An 18,710-nucleotide genomic window follows, 5' to 3' on the forward strand; every position below is an offset into this window, starting at 1 on the left:
CAGATAATATTCACTAGTCCAGGGACTGGCACGCAGCCCGCCAGGGTAAGCCCCCCGGTGGGCCCGGCCGGTTTGTTTACCTGCCGCGTCCGCAGGTTTGGCTGATCGCGGCTCCCACTGGCTGCGGTTTGCCGCTCCAGGCCAATGGGGGCTGCAGGAAGCGGCAGCCAGCACATCCCTCGGCCCGCGCCACTTCCCGCAGGGGCTTAGCCTGGTGGGCCGCGGGCCAAAGGTTGCCGATCCCTGCACTAGTCTGTAACTTCTGGGATCACACTTAGCTTCCCTTGTCTAACTGTTCTGAGTGAAAAATTCTATTTCCATGGGACTGACCAGAGACCTATTCGCAGTATCTTCCAGTGTCCGTGGGAACTAGAGAGAGGAGCTAAATGAGCTTCTGAAAAATCAGGTTTTCAGGTGTTTGCAGTAGGGAAGTTCCTGTAGGATGGATTCAGTGGGAGGCTTGTGAACTTTGCTTTGCAGAAAACCTTGTTGCAGCCATTCCAGCTTAGCAGGTTTGGGGTTTTACAGCTGTCTGTCAGCATTTCAGAAGCTCTGGGGGGGTAGGAGTTTGGCTGGGCTGCTGGGGGCCGGAGCTCACCAGTTTTGGTAAACAGTGCCAGTTGTAAAGTTCCCTTTTTAAAAGGAACCTTTGGAATATACTTGGAGTAATGGGCTGCATTGGTCAGGGTGGCATCCTGGAAATTTCCATTGTGAGACGTTCTGGCCGTGTCCAAACTGATGACAATAGGTTTGTAAATTTAAAATAGGCTTTTTTGAGCTACAGTTTGCAAACCTGACATGTCTGGGCACTCCTGGCAGCGTGGGCATGCCATCAAGATTAACAGGTTTCTAATCTACTTTCTTACTAGTTTGACAATTAAACTTCGCTGTGTGAACCGATTAAAAAAAAAATAAAGGCACATCTGGTACCTCATAAACTGTGAAACCCTTTTATTTAGTATCTCTTTTCCCCCGGTTTAATTTTATGTTTTCTCTTCCCTCATTTGGTGCTGATGACACTTGCATGAATGATGTGGGTGTCTTGGGTTATTAATCACGTGAGGTGCCACATACCCCTAGGACACCAATGGACAGCTGTGATGATAATTACAGCAACCAACTATTGACTTCCAATGAGAAATAAACTAAGAAACCGACGCACTATTTTCATGCAAGTTAGTTTAATGCACTTGCATTAATACGGAATGAGAAATGAAGCAAATTAAGGCAAAACTCTTCCTAGATGCCGTTTTATTAATTCAAAACTTAATAGCAAATACCATTCAGTTCAGATGTGAGGGAGAGTACATCTTAAGTGTACTTCCAGAACCCTCTTGGTCCTGTCATTGGGATGGGTCAGCCTGTTCCTTGTTATCTGTGTGGCGTGTACGAGTATGCGAATGTTCTGATCCAGTGTTCGGACACAGTGATTCTGTGTCCAGTGCCTTTTAGGTACGTCACTTTTCGCAACATCAGCCCTCTCCTTGCCAGCTTCTGTGAGCAGGGCCTGCCTCTGGCTCACAGCTTAACTTTGCTTTATGTTAGCAAAGTCTTGACCATTCCTTTAGTTCAGGCCTCAGGCCTCATACCGGGCCTCTGATGAGGGTTTATATCTCAGGGCCTCCTCTTACTACAGAGGAGAAACTTTTAGCTCAACCAGTTCACCTGTCCATCAGTTGACGTGGCCTGGATGATTTAATAGGTTTACTGCTAGGCTAGAGAATGTACTGCATCTGCATACAACAGTATGTCTGGTAACCTTGTAGAAAAGATAGTATTCATGGAAGTGGCTTCCAAAACTACAGAGAGAGACTGTTTACATAAATCCCTTTCTGTCCATTGCATCTAGAGTCTCTCTCCCTCACAGATGATTTTAGAGAGATGTTTGTTTTATGGTTCGCAGGAAACTGTTTTCAATAAAGTTATACCAGTTTAAAAGTAACCTTTACATGTATGACTAGATATGTAGCAAAGAAAAGTAAAGTCTTCCTTTCCTTAGCAGTGAAGATTGTGGAAGTTGGTGAGAAAAAGACTGATGAAAGGCACAGCAGGAATGTCCTGGCTTGTCTGTTAGCTTTCTGTACACTAAACTGGATTCAGGTAATTTTACCTGAAGGGGAGAGGGGGGAGGAATAGCTCAGTGGTTTGAGCATTGGCCTGCTAAACCCAGGGTTGAGAGTTCAATCCTTGAGGGGGCCACTTAGGGATCTGGGGCAAAAATCAGTACTTGGTCCTGCTAGTGAAGGCAGGGGGCTGGACTTGATGACCTTTCAAGGTCCCTTCCAGTTCTAGGAGATTGGTATATCTCCAATTATTATTATTTTTTTTAATGGATTTTGGTCTGGTAATGTATATAAGAAAGGGCCACAGTTTTTCCTTTTATAACATTACAGAAAATAATTCTGTTCTGCAAATGTATTCTTCCTGTAGCTTATTTGTGTGTAAGAATAATCAGGAAAACAGAACATTCCAGAGACTCTTAACTCTCTTCTAATCTGGTCATTGGGTTTCTCCAGTTGCTTAGATGCAGCGCTAAGGTACTCGGCTACATGGCGATGAGCACTGTATAAAAAGCTAGCTAGATACAGACCTTTATGAAATCTTACAAGTTCTTCTCCAGTAAAATATGTGGAATTCATTTCTTGCTACTGCATTATCTGGTTGGTTTGCTGCAATCTCAGGAGGAGCTTATTCAGCTTGGGGAAAAGGCCCTTTCTTTCTCTTGGTTGAGTGCTCTCTCTTCAACTGAAAAGAAAGGAAGTGAATGTCTAAATGGGTTTGAAGTGAGATGCTCTGAAATTTCCAATCCGATCAATAAGGGTGTTTGCCCGCGCTGAGTGTAGCATGGTGCTTGCTGCTAATTCTTAAAGCAGCATGTTGATCGGAAAAGGTGATTTTCAAAGGATAAAAAAATTGGGCATGTGCTTTCTCTCCACACACACCCTCTTTATAAGAACGTAAGAACGGGAATACTGAGTCCATCTAACCCAGTATCCTGTCTTCCGACACTGGCCAATGCCAGGTGCCCCAGAGGGAATGAACAGAACAGGGAATCATCAAGTGATCCATTCCTTGTTGCCTATTCTCTGCTTCTGGCAAACAGAGGCTAGGGACACCATCCCTGCCCATCCTGGCTAATAGCCATTGATGGACCTATCCTCCGTGAACTTATCTAGGTCATTTTTTAACTCTGTTATAGTCTTGGCCTTCACAACATCCTCTGGCAAGGAGTTCCCCAGGTTGACTGTGCGTTGTGTGAAGAAATACTTCCTTTGGTTTGTTTTAAACCTGCTGCCTATTAATTTCATTTGGTGACCCCCTAGTTCTTGTGTTATGAGAAGGAGTAAATAACACTTCCTGATTTACGTTCTCCACACCAGTCATGATTTTATAGACCTCTATTATGGTCCCCCTTAGTTGTCTCTTTTCCAAGCTGAAAAGTCCCAGTCTTATTAATCTCTCCTGATATGGAAGTCGTTCCAAACCTCTAATAATTTTTGTTGCCCTTTTCTGAACCTTTTCCTATTCCAATATATCTTTTTTGAGGCAACCACATCTGCATGCAGTGTTCAAGATGTGGGTGTACCATGGATTTATATAGAGGCAATATGATATTTTCTGTCCTATTACTTATCCCTTTCTTAATGATTCCCAACATTCTGTTTGTTTTTTTTGACGTCCGCTGCATCTGGAGTGGATGATTTCAGAGAACTATCCACAATGACTCCAAGATCTTTCTTGAGTGGTAACATCCAATTTAGACCCCATCATTTTATATGTATAGTTGGGATTATGTTTTCCAATTTGCATTACTTTGCATTTATCAACATTGAATTTCATCTGACATTTTGCTGCCCAGTTTATGATGTGGAAAGCAGGGCTAGAAGGCTTTTGTGTGATTTTTACGAGACTCTTCTTTTTTTCCCATTAAAAGCTCGGGTCTCTTCTACCCTGGAAGAGTCTATGGTGGTCAGAGAGCTATTAAAACATAGATAGTGACTGGGATTGGCTGTTTAATCTGATGGTTTAAAACTCTCTTGTTTTTGTTAATACCTGCTTTACTCCAATGCCTAATGAATGCTTTGGAGAAAGGGTATCTGTTCAAGATTAAACACTCCCACCCTTTCAGTTAAGTTTTTGGGAGCTCACAATAAATATCTGAGATACTCACAGATTCCTCCAGCAAACCCAGACTTGACATTCATGATCTTGCTAACGTAAAAGGAAGCAAAAACACTTGTTTTAACATCAACTATTTAGGTCATCTTTATACATAATAAAATAGTTTTAGGGAAAAGGAATTAAAAAACCTTTGCAGGTCACCTTTTAAACTACCTTGAGTACCGTAACTTCCTGCTCTCTTGCCTCCATGACTCTCACGTTGTCCCACTTGAATGCATCCAGAACAATGCAGGCGTTATATACCTTGCCCTCATTCCAGCCACATCTGGCCTTTCTTCATATTCCTTCACTGGCTTTCATCTGCTTCATTCTTTGGTGGTGTCCGGCTTGGCTGTTCCCTTCACTCTTGCTAAGTTGGATAATTGTCTTGTTCAGGTCCTCCTCATGCACTTATCTCCCCACCTTCCCTCTGTCCTTGTGTTTGGAATGCCCCTCCTGAGAACATGCTTTTATCCAGGAGGCCCACAAGTCCTAGTCCTCCCTTCAGAGACACGCTTACTAATGAAACCGTGAAGCAAAAATCTCTTCAGCCCTTCTCCCAACATCTCGCTGGAGCTGATGTGACAAGTGCTCTAGAATTCCATTCATTCATCTTGGTTTTAGCTTCTGTTCTCTACCCTTTCCAGCAGGGATCGTCCTCCTGCCTGTATAGGTAATAGAAATGGTTGGTAACAGGCTGACCTACACAGTCGATGTCCATGCTCCTATCGAGGGTTGGGACATCCTTTGTTTACGGATTTCTGTGTACCAGGGAGGGGAGTTCCAGCTGAGGTCACTGAAAGCTCATTTGTAAAATGAAAGCTCAACTTGTAAGAGAACTTATGTCTCTCATGAGGTGGTCACATGAGCTGTGAGGTCTCCAATCTGGAGAAATTAAAGTAATTTCAGGTCATCAATTCTATTTAACAGATTTTAGCCAAGAAAACTCTTAAAGGCTCTGGCCCTGACAGCCTGGCCCGGGGTGGGCAAACTTTTTGGCCTTAGGGCCACATCGGGGAATAGAAATTGTATGGTGGGCTATGAATGCTCACAGAATTGGGGTGGAGATGCAGGAAGGGGTGAGGGCTCTGGGATGGGGGCTCTGGGATGGGGCTGGGGATGAGGAGTTTGGAGTGTAGGAGGGGGCTCTGGGCTGGGAATTGAGGGGTTTGGAGAGCGGGAGGGGAATCAGGGCTGGGGCAGGGGGTTGGGGCGCGGGGAAAGGCTCAGGAATGCAGACTCAGAGTGGCGTTTACCTCAAGCGGCTCCCGGAAGCAGTGGCATGTCCCTTCTCCGGCTCCTACGCATGGCGTGGCCCCCGACTCTCGAAGCGGGACCACGCGGCTGCTTCCAGGAGCCTCGTGGTGCGGCCCCCGACCCGGCTGGAGCCTCGTGGTGCGGCCCCCGACCCGGCTGGAGCCCCGGAGCGGGGCAAGCCCCAGACCCCGCTCGTGGGCTGGCTTAAAATGGCACGCGGGCCATAGTTTGCCCACCCCTGGCCTGGCCCATTGGCAAGATGAATGACTACGAATTGGGTTTAGGAATCTGTCTGTTTCATCAGATCAGGGCCATGGTATAATGTTTACAAATCAGGCATGGTGGTTAATACTGTCTGTACAGCTTCATGATCTGGAAGAAAACTCCGGTTGCTGGGCCAAGCTGGAGCCTAACCTGGGGTTTGCTGTTTCTGTAACAGAATGTCACATTGCTAGAATAAGGAATGGAAGTGTAAATATTGTGGTGTTTGCATGAGGAGCCCCCAGAACTCAGGCTAGCCATTGGTTGAGCTGCAAGTATATTTCTTTACACTAGAAGATGGATGCAACTTCCTGTGGACTTACCTGGTTAAATAATATTTGCTTCTTCAGTCAAATAGAATAATACCTTGCAGGTTACCAGAGCTACTGGAAGACGAATGAGGCTGAGGCATTTTCTGTTTATGATCGGTTCCCTTTCTTCCCACGTCAGTTTCTTTCTTTTTTACGAACATTTTTCTTCAGAGCCCCTGTATGCTAAGGATTCCTTGAAGTGGTGTGTAAGCGTTTATATTATGGAGTCTTTCTGATAGCAGTTAACTGTGTAAAGCTTGAGACTCCTTTTTGTCCTGGACACAGTATGAGTGCCTGGAGAGGCCAGTGAAATGTGACAGCATCATTATCGTCTAGGCAGGTGGTATTAATAGAGATGGAACTCTGCTTTTCAATGAGTGACATCTCGCCCAACAGTAGAACGGAGAGGGCCCACAGCCCCTGGAAAAGTAAATTGAAAATGGAGGCATGTGCTTCACAGTTACATTAACACGTGTGTAAGATTCTGAGTGTGTAAAACACTTCATTTATGGAATTGCTTACACCCTGGCCTTATTCTCTGCACCAGAAGTGAATCTTGGAATGCATTTCGTTGTACCTAGGCAGAAGATACAGGTTTGAGATGACAACTTAAAAATGCAGTAGTGCACATTAGACTTTAGCAAGCATGTGGATGGGTGATTAGGAGGATATACTGAGTGTCTTGAAAACATAATGAGAGTTTAATGTCTGTATTTTCTGATTAACTGCGTAGTGCCTGATTTGAAACTCTAGTAAAGCTGTGAATGGGTGCTCCTGGCCCAGAGGTTGTCTCCTAAATCCACGCAGATAGGCTGCTAGTTCTCAAATATCAGACATGGACCAGCCGTGTCTCTTTGAGGAGAGGTAGGAAAGCATGATGCTGTGGAAGAGGAGGGTTCACAAACCCAACAGCCCTGGTTATAGGGGCCTCTAATGCTAGAGGCTAGGGATGCTGCAGGGAGATAGTCATCTCTTCTGAGACAGTGATCCCGTGCTTCCCACACTGGAAGATGATCTGTGACCGTCTGTCACCATGTCAGATGTATATGGTGACTTGCTAAAGGGCTGCTGCTTCATATTGCTCTTTCCCAAGGCCACAGACTGGGTCTTCCCAAAATATATACTGTATATGTGCTTAGGGTGTGTATTCAAAACTAATAGGAGCAGTAATTAATATTTCAGAGGCTTTGCTGGTGTGCGTGATTTTAATGCTTGTGGCAGCCCCAAGGTGAGAGGGCATCTATTATGTTTGCTTCTGAAAATAACAAATTGTAGAAATGACTCTCATGATGACTGGCCTACTTTGCTCAAAACCTTTTCCTCCACCTCATCTGACTCCAGGCGAAATCCTAAAATGGAAGACGCACGCTGCCCTCACGTAGGTCACATCAAACATGGTGGTTGTTTTCGGCTGAACTGAGAAAAAGATTTCAGTCTCCTAAATAGTGAGAGAAATACAGTTGATAGTAACTTCAGATGTTCACTTGCTGACATTTTTATTCTCCTGCTGTTCCTCTAGGTGCCAAGTACCGGAACCAGGATGAGTGTGGAAGCTAGTGGCAAGCCCTTGAAAGTGGGCTCCAGAGTGGAAGTCATCGGAAAGGGATACCGTGGTACAGTGGCATATGTTGGAGCCACGTTGTTCGCCACGGGAAAGTGGGTGGGAGTCATCTTGGATGAAGCGAAGGGCAAGAACGATGGAACTGTGCAGGGCAGGAAGTATTTCACCTGTGAAGAGAACCATGGCATCTTTGTGCGACAGTCACAGGTATGTTTTTCCTCTGGGCAGCGTGCTCTGGTCTGTGCCTGCCAGACTGCTGCTACTGAGTTGTCAGCCTAATGAGGGGGATTTTAAACTAGGTTAAAAGGGGATAGGTCACAAAAGCTCACAGGTCAGTATAGACTAGATAAGTGACCTGAACAGAGGGCTAGATGTTGTGGGGGACATGGAAAAATGCAATAGGGTCAAAGGAGAAATCAGAGGGAATCCATGGGGGGATTTGCTCAACATCCTAGCTGTCTGTTCAAGGAATATGGGGAGTAAACAGGAAGAACTAGAAGTATTAGTCCACAAACTAACATATGACTTACCCCACCCAGTCTGTGATGGCAGTTAAGTCTTATGACTGAAATACTGGTATAGAGGGGTAAAGCTTGTTCAGGCAGGGTAAAAAGGGAGCAGGTGTTGTACACCAAGAATATATACACTTGTTCTGAGATCCAGATGGACGTGGCAGGCAGACCAGTTGAGAGTCTGTGGGTAAAGATAAAAGGGGTAAAAACTAGGGGTGATGTCATGGTAGGGGTCTACTATCGACCACCAAGGCAGGAAAAGAAGATAAACGAGGCATTCCTAGAACAAATAACAGATATATGCAAAAGACAAGACCTGATAGGAGTGAGGGATTTTAACTACCCATCATCTGTTGGAAAAGTAATATGGCAAAACACAACATATCCAATAAGTTATTGAAATGCATCTGGGACAACTTTTTGTTCTAGGCAGTGGAGGATGTAACCAAGGGGACAGCCATTTTAGACTTGATTCTTACCTACAGGGAGGAATTGATAGCAAATCTCCCGCTGGAAGGCAGTTTTGGGTGAAAGTGATCCTAAAATGATAGATTTCGTGTTTCATTGGAAAGGAAGAAGTGAAAGCAGCAGAATAAGGACAGTGGACTTCAACAAAGCAGATTTTAACAAACTCAGAGAACTGGTAGCTAAGGTCCTGTGGGGAAAAAAGTCTAAGGGAAAAAGGAGTTCAGGAGACCTGGCAGTTTCTCAAGACGACGTTATTAAAGACACATCTGCAATCTATTCTCATGTGAAGGAAAGATAGGAAGAATAGTAAGAGGCCAATATGGCTCCATCAGGAGCTCTTTAATGACCTGACAATCAAAAAAGAATATTACTAAAAGTGGAAACATGGGCTGATTGTTGATAGCAAGAATAGCACAAGCTTGTAACACACAAAATGAGATACACCCAGCAAGGGACAAAAAATGCAATAGGAAGAGGATCTTTAAATACAATAGAAGTGAGAGACAGACAAAGGAAAGTGTATGTCCTCTACTTAGCAGGAAGATGAGCCAATAACTGATGACATCAAGAAAGCGGAAGGGTTTAATGTCCATTTTGTTTCAGGCTTCACCGGAAAGGTTAATGGTGACCAGAGACTCAACACAAATAATATTCACAACCAGGAGAAGGAATGCAAACCAAAAAAAGAAAAGAACATGTTAAAGAATATGTGGATAAGTTAGATGTTTTCAAGTTGGGGAGGCCTGATGAAATTCATCCTAGAGTACTAGCTGAAGCAATCTCAGAACCACTAGCAATTCTCTTTGGGAACTGCTGGAGGACAGGTGGGGCCCCAGAAAACTGGAGAAGGACAGACATAGTACCTGCCTTTAAAAGGAGGAACAAAGGACCTGAGGAATTATAGACCAGTCACCCTAACTTTGATACCTGGAAAGATACTGGAACAAATGATTAAACAATCTGTTTGTAAGCACCTAGAGGATAATAGGGAGATAAGGAATAGCCAGCATGGATTTGCCAAGAACAAATCCTGCCAAACCAATCTAATTTCCTTCTTTGACAGTGTTACTGGCCTAGTAGATTGAGGTGAGCGAAGCAATAGATGGTGATGTATCTTGATTTTAGTGAGGCTTCTGACACATTCTCATAAGCAAACTGGTCTAGATGGAATGACTCTAAGGTGGATGTCACATTCTGGGGTGTGATGTAGACCAGTGAGGGATTATCACTTGCCCTGTAACTGCCTTTAAAGTGCTTTGCTGCTATAGCTCCCTTGTTTGGCTGCGTCCACTGTGCACTGAGTATCTGTGTGATAAACCACCCCTGGGCCAGCAGCTCCGACTGGAGCAGCCTGCTTGTTACATCAGAGCCACATTCTGGCCTCGACCAGCTTTGGTTACACCTGGAACATGCCCCAACGCCCCCCGTCATTTTCCCCCAAACCGTGTGCTCTGCAATGTCCAGCCCTTTCCTGGACCATTCCAAGCAATAAGGTTCATGTGCTCCTCTGAAGAGACAAAGTGCCCAGCTTTTCGCTTCAACTGGAGTCAGGCTATCACCTCAATTCAAAGACAGCACTGGGTTGTTTAGATTAAATTAAAACAAGTTTATTAACAAAAGGAGAGAGAATTGTGAGCGAGTTCAAGTATAAAGGAGAGTGAGAAATGGCTACAAGCAAATAAAAGAGAAAAACTCTTTCTAGAGACTAAGACTGAACAATACTACAGTCTTGGTTCAAGGTCAGATTCTCACCACACTACCTTCCAGCAAGATGGCTGACCACCCCCTTGGCCAGGATGCCCCTAAAGTCCAAAGTGCTCCATTCCATTGTTGTCTTGGGTGAAAGATAATTTGGGGTCTCTGCCCCTTGTATAGTCCAGTGAACCTTTGAAATAGATTTTTCTGATGGTTACCCCCCAAAGTAAAGTTCATTCAAGCTGTGAGAAAGATGACATGGAGTCTTGTGGTGAAGGAAGTTTCGTGCTGGTTTCTTCCACTGCTGGTGTTTGCCAAAATGCAGATTGATCTGTTCCGTCAATCTCCTGGCACTGCTGTGATGCTGAGTAGTTATCTTCTTCCCTTGTTAGCTTGATGGTTCTGTTTACCTTCTATGTAAATGAATTCCCATTGTTTCTTAATGTACCTTGGAAGTACCTTCAAGGTGGCAGAGCCATATTCCTTTGGCTAGGGAGGGGTAACTTCAGCCCTGCTTGGCAGACACACTTTAAGGACATAATTCCCAACATATTTGTAATTTTGCATTTGTCCTCCATACATATACCCCACAATAATGTTAATGATCAGTATGTTGTTAGCTTTCTATTGCTATCCTACATGACGCCTTTTAGATGCAGGTTATGGTATTCATGAGGTGGGGTACACTGAACCGGTTAGGCATCCAGATCTCTCTGCAGAGAGCCCTTTGGCCTCTTGCATTGGGAGGCTGCTAAGGTCACAGAAAGACCATACTCAGAGTAGTTATCAATGGTTCACTTCAAACGGGGAGCTCTCATCTAGAGGGGTCCCGCAGGGATCAGGCCTGTGTCTGGTACTATTCAATGTTTTCATTAATGATTTGGATAATAGAGTGGCGAGTATGCTTATAAAATTTGTAGATGAGACCAAGCTGAGAGGTGTTGTGAGCTCTTTGTAGGAGAGGATTAGAGTTCAAAACAACCTTGTCAAAATGGAGTATTGGTCTGAAATCAACAAGATGAAATTCAATAAAAATAAGTGCAAAATACTGCCCTTAGGAAACAAAAATCAAATGCACAGCTACAAAATGGGGAATGTAGAAGCAGCAAAGAATCCTGTGGCACCTTATAGACTAACAGACGTTTTGCAGCATGAGCTTTCGTGGGTGAATACCCACTTCTTCGGATGCAAGTAGTGGAAATTTCCAGGGGCAGGTGTATATATGCAAGCAAGAAGCAAGCTAGAGATAACGAGGTTAGTTCAATCAGGGAGGATGAGGCCCTGTTCTGGCAGTTGAGTGAAAACCAAGGGAGGAGAAACTGGTTCTGTAGTTGGCAAGCCATTCACAGTCTTTGTTTAATCCTGAGCTGATGGTGTCAAATTTGCAGATGAACTGGAGCTCAGCAGTTTCTCTTTGAAGTCTGGTCCTGAAGTTTTTTTGCTGCAGGATGGCCACCTTAAGATCTGCTATTGTGCTGGAGATATATATAGATATATATAGATATATATATATATATCATAGTATGCCAGCAATGCCCCTCTGCTATGTACATCGGCCAAACTGGACAGTCTCTAAGGAAAAGGATAAATGGACACAAATCAGACATTAGGAATGGCAATATACAAAAACCTGTAGGGGAACACTTCAACCTCCCTGGCCACACAATAGCAGATCTTAAGGTGGCCATCCTACAGCAAAAAAACTTTAGAACCAGACTTCAAAGAGAAACTGCTGAGCTCCAGTTCATCTGCAAATTGGACACCATCAGCTCAGGATTAAACAAAGACTGTGAATGGCTTGCCAACTACAGAACCAGTTTCTCCTTCCATGGTTTTCACTCAACTGCCAGAACAGGGCCTCATCCTCCCTGATTGAACTAACCTCGTTATCTCTAGCTTGCTTCTTGCTTGCATATATAAACCTGCCCCTGGAAATTTCCACTACTTGCATCCGAAGAAGTGGGTATTCACCCACGAAAGCTCATGCTGCAAAACGTCTGTTAGTCTATAAGGTGCCACAGGATTCTTTGCTGCTTTTACAGAACCAGACTAACACGGCTACCCCTCTGATACTTGACAAAATGGGGAATAACATCTAGATGATAGTACTGTTGGGAGGGGTCTCGGGGTTGTAGTGGATCACAAATTGAATATGAGTCGTCAGTGTCCTGCGGTTGTGAAAAGGTTAAGATCAGTCTGGGATGTATTAAGAGCAGTTTTGTATGTAAGATGGGGAGGTAATTATCATGCTCTGTTCAGCACTGGTGAGGCCTCAACTGGAGCACTGTGTCCAGTATTGGGTGCCACACTTAAGGAACGATGTGGACAAATTGGAGAGAGTCCAGAGGAGAGCAACAAAAATAAGAAAAGGTTTAGAAAACCTGACCTATAAGGAAAGGTTAAAAAATCTAGGCATGTTTGGTCTTGAGAAAAGAAGACTAAAGGGGACCTGCTAACAGTCTTCAAATATGTTAAGGGCTGTTATAAAGAGGATGGTGATCAGCTGTTCTCTATGTCCACTGGAGGCAGGACCAGAAGTAACGGGCTTAATCTGCAGCCAGGGAGATTTAAGTTAAATTTAGAAAAAACGTTCTAACTCTAAGGGTAGCTCTGGAACAGGCTTCCAAAGGAGTTTGTGGAATCCCGGTCATTGGAGACAAACACCTGTCAGGGATGGTCCAAGTTCACTTGGTCCTAGCTCAGGACAGTGGGCTGGACTTGATGCTTTCTCGAGGCCCCTTCCACCCTACATGTCTGTGGTTCTATGTATGCAGCACCCTGATCAAAAAGGGGTCTTGGTTAAAGGTGAAAAATTGAGACATTCCACACCCACTCATGGGAGTGAATTTCCTTCACTCCAGGGAGAGTGGCAGTGCCAGGACTCCTGTCCCTCCGTCACTTAAGGAGTGAAGTCTGGGCAGCTCAAAATTCTGAGTCCTCTTCAGAAAGGGGGGCCTATTAGCTATACCATTCGATGCATTTTTACTCTGTCAGCAATCTTTCATCTGCGGATTACTGGAGGGGTGTCTCAACAGGTTAAGGTGATGGGATCATGAAATGATGCTGAACTGCACCAAGAGTTCCGTGTTCTTCATGAAGCCGAGAATGGCGTTACCACCACCAAATCCACAGTGTGGGGAGCTGCATTTCTCGCACTCCCAGGAGTGTTGGTATGTCTACACTGCAATAAAGGACTGTGGTTCCGAGTCTCCGAGCCCAGGTCAGTTGGCTCAGGCTGCAGGGGCTGAAGATAACAGTGTAGATGTTTGAGCTGGAGCCTGGGCTCTGAAACTCGACGAGGGGGTGGGTCTCGTAGCTCGGGATGTAGCTAGAGGCCAAATGTCTACACTGCTATTTTTAGCTCTGCAGCCCGAGCCCCGTGAGCCTGAGTCAATTGACCTGGGCTCTGAAACTTGGTGCCACAGGCTTTTCTTTGCGGTGTGGGCATATACCCTAAATGCCTGTAGCAAGGAAAACTTAGGAGTGGAGGCTGGGCAGGTACCTTCAAGTGAAGCAGGAAATTACATCATTTTAAACTGAATGAGGAATTAACTCTATGTGACGGGTTCTCCTGGGATGCTACCTGGAACTGGGGTGCCACTGACCCCACTAGACCCACCAGCCTGGGCTCCCCTTACACAGTACTGCTGTGACAGGCCCACAAGCCCCCTCCAGCACACATACAGGTAGGGACACACCCAGCTTCACACAGATGCTGAGATCAGCTCTGCATGGGAAGGCTCAGCTAAGGCACCTCCCAGTTGCTAAGGCACGAACCCACCTCCCCACCCCCGGAGTGTAAACCCAAAATGATACCATCTTGCGCTGCACAGAGAACGGTACAGCGTAAGCTCGTGAAATTCGCCCCCTCCTTCAATGTGGAGGAGGATGTGCAACAGCTTTCTGCCCCCGGTTATGATTTCCACACACTGGTTTTAGACACAAACAAGTTATTAACTACGAAACATAGACTTTACGTGATTATAAGGGATAGCAAACAGATCAAAGCAGATTACCTAGCAAATAAACAAAAATGCAGTCTGAACTTAATATACTAAAGAGATTGGATATGAGTAGCAAATTCTCACCCTAAATGTTGTTTTACGCAGTTTGCTGAGATTCTTGAGAGGAAGCTGCACTTGCCTGCAGCTTAAAACTCCAGGTATTCCTTTCACAGGCTAGAAATCCCTCTAGTCTGAATTCAGCCCTTCTCCCCTAGTCCAGTCTTTGTTCCTCAGGTGTTTCCAGCAGTTTCTTTGGCTGGGACTTAGTGAAGAACCTAGATGATGTCACTCCCCTTCCTTAAATAGCTTTTGTATACGGCGGGCACCCTTTGTCTCCAACTTTACTTCCCACGCCTTTCAGGGGAAAAACCCTGGTATTCCAAGATGGAGTCCAGTACCGGGTGACTTGGTCACATGTCCCTGTAGGGACACAGCAGCCATGACTTGGAGGCTGTTTGCTGCGTCCTCAGGAAGGCTCCCCAGTGGGAGATTAGCATCTTCTAAGACCTATTGTTTTCCCTAATGGCCCTTCCCAGCCAGCCATCTAGACTGATTGCATTCTGTCTAGTGGGTGTTCCCCAGGTGTAAATACATTTGTAACAGATGCATAGACAATATTCCTAACTTCAGATACCAAAATGATACATGCATACAAATAGGATAATCATATTCAGTGAATCAGAACCTTTTCAATGACACAGCACATGACCTCTCTTGCATAAAATACATGATAGTTATGCCATAATCATATCACAATAATATCTCTATGAAGAACGTGGGGCGTAGTGTCACTCTAAACATGTATGGATAGTAACTTGGATTTAACTTTTAATATTAAATTAGTATTAGTGTTATCGTAGTGCCTGGGAGCCCGAGTCGTGAACCGAGACCCTGTTGTACTAGGCAATGTGCAAACACCGTTTTCATCCGTTCACCTTTAATGGTCCCTTTGTGCAGGTTTCCAATGGAATGGCCAGCCCACTGCATCCAAGCAGCGCAAAATCTCTGTAGTCCCACCGTGACAGAGTGGCGGGGTTAGAGCTGGCTAACCAGTCCAGCCGTTGTCTGACTCCTTGCCTCCAAGTGTCCTCCAGGAAAAAATTAACAGTTGTGATTCCTCACTTCCAGTTTGTGGCCCTGTGGTCGCTAAGGGTGGTGTGTTGAGTGACAGCTTGTTTCTGTCCTCCATCCCCAGCCGTGGGAGTCTCAGCAGATGCCCCGGATTGGGCTGACCCACGTCCAAAACGTGATGGTCTGTTGTTGATGGAATACATGGGAAGCCAAGCTGCAAGTAAATGGTGTGGAAGTAGGAGCCATCAGGTGGGTTCTGAAGTCCTTTCTGACACTGATTAAAAGGGTTGTTGGTCCAGTACTGACAGACAACATCACAGCAATGTTCAATATCATCAAGCAAGGAGATGCCCACTCCCAGCCATTTTGCTGGCCCTCTGGACTGGTACCTGGTCTGTCAGGTGTGTCCCTTAGCTCACTCAGCTGGGAAAGCTTATGCTCAAATACATTTGTTAGTCTCTAAGGTGCCACAAGTACTCTTGTTCTTTCAGCTGGGAAAGAAAATGTGCTAGCTTACAAGAAAAGTTTCAGGGTACAGGACCAGGATGAGTGATTGCTTAAGCAGATGTTAGTAGAGGTATTCAAGAAATGTGACAGTCCATTGGTAGATCTTTTCACACCAACCAGCAATGCAAAGTGTGTTGAATCCAGAGCAGAAATGGATGCGTACTCAATCACCAGTGCAACGAATCAGGAAAAAGATCTTGGTGTCATCGTGGATAGTTCTCTGAAGATGTCCACGCAGTGTGCAGAGGTGGTCAAAAAAGCAAACCGGATGTTAGAAATCATTAACAAGGGGAGCAAAGAATCCTGTGGCACCTTATAGACTAACAGACGTTTTGTAGCATGAGCTTTCGTGGGTCACATGCATCCGACGAAGTGGGCATTCACCCATGAAAGCTCATGCTGCAAAACGTCTGTTAGTCTATAAGGTGCCACAGGATTCTTTGCTGCTTTTACAGAACCAGACTAACACGGCTACCTCTCTGATACTAAAAAGGGGATAGAGAATAAGAAGGAGAATATATTATTGCCCTTATATAAATCGATGGTACGCCCACATCTCGAATACTGCGTACAGATGTGGTCTCCTCATCTCAAAAAAGCTATACTGGCACTAGAAAAGGTTCAGAGAAGGGCAACTAAAATGATTAGGGGTTTGGAGAGGGTCCCATATGAGGAAAGATTAAAGAGGCTAGGACTCTTCAGCGTGGAAAAGAGGAGACTAAGGGGGGATAGGATAGAGGTCTATAAAATCATGAGTGGTGTAGAGAAAGTAAATATGGGAACAAGTAAATAACTTTTCCTTAATACAAGAACTAGGGGTCACCAAATGAAATTAATGGGCAGCAGGTTTAAAACAAATAAAAGGAAGTTCTTCTCGCAGCGCACAGTCAAGTTGTGGAACTCCTTACCTGAGGAGGTTGTGAAGGATGGACTATAACAGGGTTTAAAAGAGAAGTAGATAAATTCATGGAGGTTAAGTCCATTAATGGCTATTAACCAGGATGGGTAAGGAATGGTGTCCCTAGCCTCTGTTTGTCAGAGGGTGGAGATGGATGGCAGGAGAGAGATCACTTGATCATTGCCTGTTAGGTTCACTCCCTCTGGGGCACCTGGCATTGGCCACTGTTGGCAGACAGGATACTGGGCTGGATGGACCTTTGGTCTGACCCAGTACGGCCGTTCTTATGTTCTTATTCCTGTTAGACTGGAGCAAAGGGCTAAGTTATGCCAAGCTGTTGGTTAGAAGAGATGCAGACTCAGACTGGTAGCCCTGTGTTGCGCAGTCAGTATTGATACACTCTTCCCTGGGACTTTGCACGGGAGTCTCTGTATCATTTACAAGTGTCACCAGTTCTCTTGAGTCAGAAGTCCTCTCATCCTTCATCCCGCTCGGCAGTTGTTCCATCTAATGATTTGGATCCCAGAGACCATTACTGGCCTGGCCTGGCCTGTTTTGTGGGAGTTCAACAAATTCTGCTATGTTCCAGGGAAGTCTCTCTTAAAATGTTCTTCCTGGAAGTGGAAGGGACTTATTCCGAGCAGCAGATAGGCAAAAGCACAGCTACAGATAGCTGTCTTTCCTCTTGGATTATTTGTTGTACACTCTTTCAGTCTCTCCTCCTCTTCTGGCAAGGTGCACCAGCTGTCCTTTTAAAAGGAGTTACTCTTCAGTACCTGCAGTGCAGTGCTTCTGCCCAGGCCCAGCTGTGGGCTATACGGGGCAGGGAGCCATCCCGCTACTGCGCAGAGTGTTACAGAGGCTGGCGAGTAACCTCTCTGTCCTCAGCTTTAGAGCGTGAGGCAGGTTTCACTTTGCCTCGGAGCACTGTTGCCTCTACAAGCGGAACTCTGAAGCAGCCGCAAGGACTTGCTTTAGAGGGGCAAATCCAGCATGGCAGCCGCGAGCTGGGGAGGGTGGACTCCAAATCCATGAGAGTTTTAACATGTCTGCTCCGTATGATAGGAGCATCTGCTTAATAACTTCTTGGCCTGTTCTAAGAGCCTTACCCTGTAAGAGTGTTCACTTCTCTTTTTATCAAGCTCCTTTCTGTGGAGCACAGCTCCCCTTCACTGACTGGCTCCAGCCTGAGAGCTCAGAAAGAAAGCAGAGGAGGAGAATCAATCTGTAATAATGAATAGAAACAGCTTTGGAGAGAGAGGTGCCCACTGCTGTTCAGTCCTTTCCTCATCCAGCAGTTAGATGGTTAAGAACATTGATAGTTTTGTGTTTGTCTTGCTTTTGGGGAGTGGGGGGGCGGGGGCTGGCACAAACTGGGGCTATCTGAGAGTCTGGGTGGCTGAACATCTTGTTCCCTGTTTTCTGTAATGAAATTTTTTCTGATGCTGCTAGGGAGCGCCGCTCGGTTGCTATAGCAATGTTGTCAGCTGGAGTGGGAGGTTGCTGCAGGTTAGGTCTCTTGTCGTGTAAAGAGAAGATGCAAGCACATTGTGGGGTTAGGAGTGTTGCTATGCTGTGTATGCTGCTTTCTCTCAGTTACTTGTTCTGTGCACTGGTCAGAGTGCGTAAGCAAGGGATCACACCTATCGTTAGGATTCCTGTTTTCAGTTGAAACCAAAAGCAACCACTAAAACACCAATGTTAATTTTTGAAGAATCAGTTAAAAAATAAATCAAAAAACGACAAGGTTCTTTTAGAGGCACTTGCAACAGAATTCATGTCCTGCTCATGTTCTCGACTATAAATGAAACTGTTGTTTCACCCCCATACTTCGTCTCTAGGTCACCCTCAAGAGCCACTGCCACATCGCTACTGTGTGGTTACGTGCAATGTGGGACTGTGGGATGTTAACAATAAATGAGGCTCTCCTGAGCAGCGTTCTAACTTTGTGATTTATTTTTTTGCTAATAAAACAGATTTTTAATCAAATTGATGCAACCAAAG

The 18,710-nt window shown here is 45.1% G+C and overlaps 1 protein-coding gene across 10 annotated transcripts in view; it reads left to right on the forward strand.

The window, feature by feature from the left end:
* Positions 1-18,710, forward strand: part of DCTN1 (dynactin subunit 1) — a 133,492-nt gene that overhangs the window by 31,546 nt on the left and 83,236 nt on the right. For all 10 annotated transcript variants that reach the window (XM_045017901.1, XM_045017902.1, XM_045017903.1 and 7 more), the window contains one exon: positions 7,510-7,758. In XM_045017901.1, coding sequence (XP_044873836.1) covers positions 7,531-7,758 — 228 coding nt within the window. In that variant the 5' untranslated portion in view covers positions 7,510-7,530. Of the gene's footprint in view, positions 1-7,509; positions 7,759-18,710 lie in introns of those variants that run through there.

The sequence above is a fragment of the Mauremys mutica genome, chromosome 5, assembly GCF_020497125.1.
Source record: "Mauremys mutica isolate MM-2020 ecotype Southern chromosome 5, ASM2049712v1, whole genome shotgun sequence".
NCBI classification, from domain to species: Eukaryota; Metazoa; Chordata; order Testudines; family Geoemydidae; genus Mauremys; species Mauremys mutica.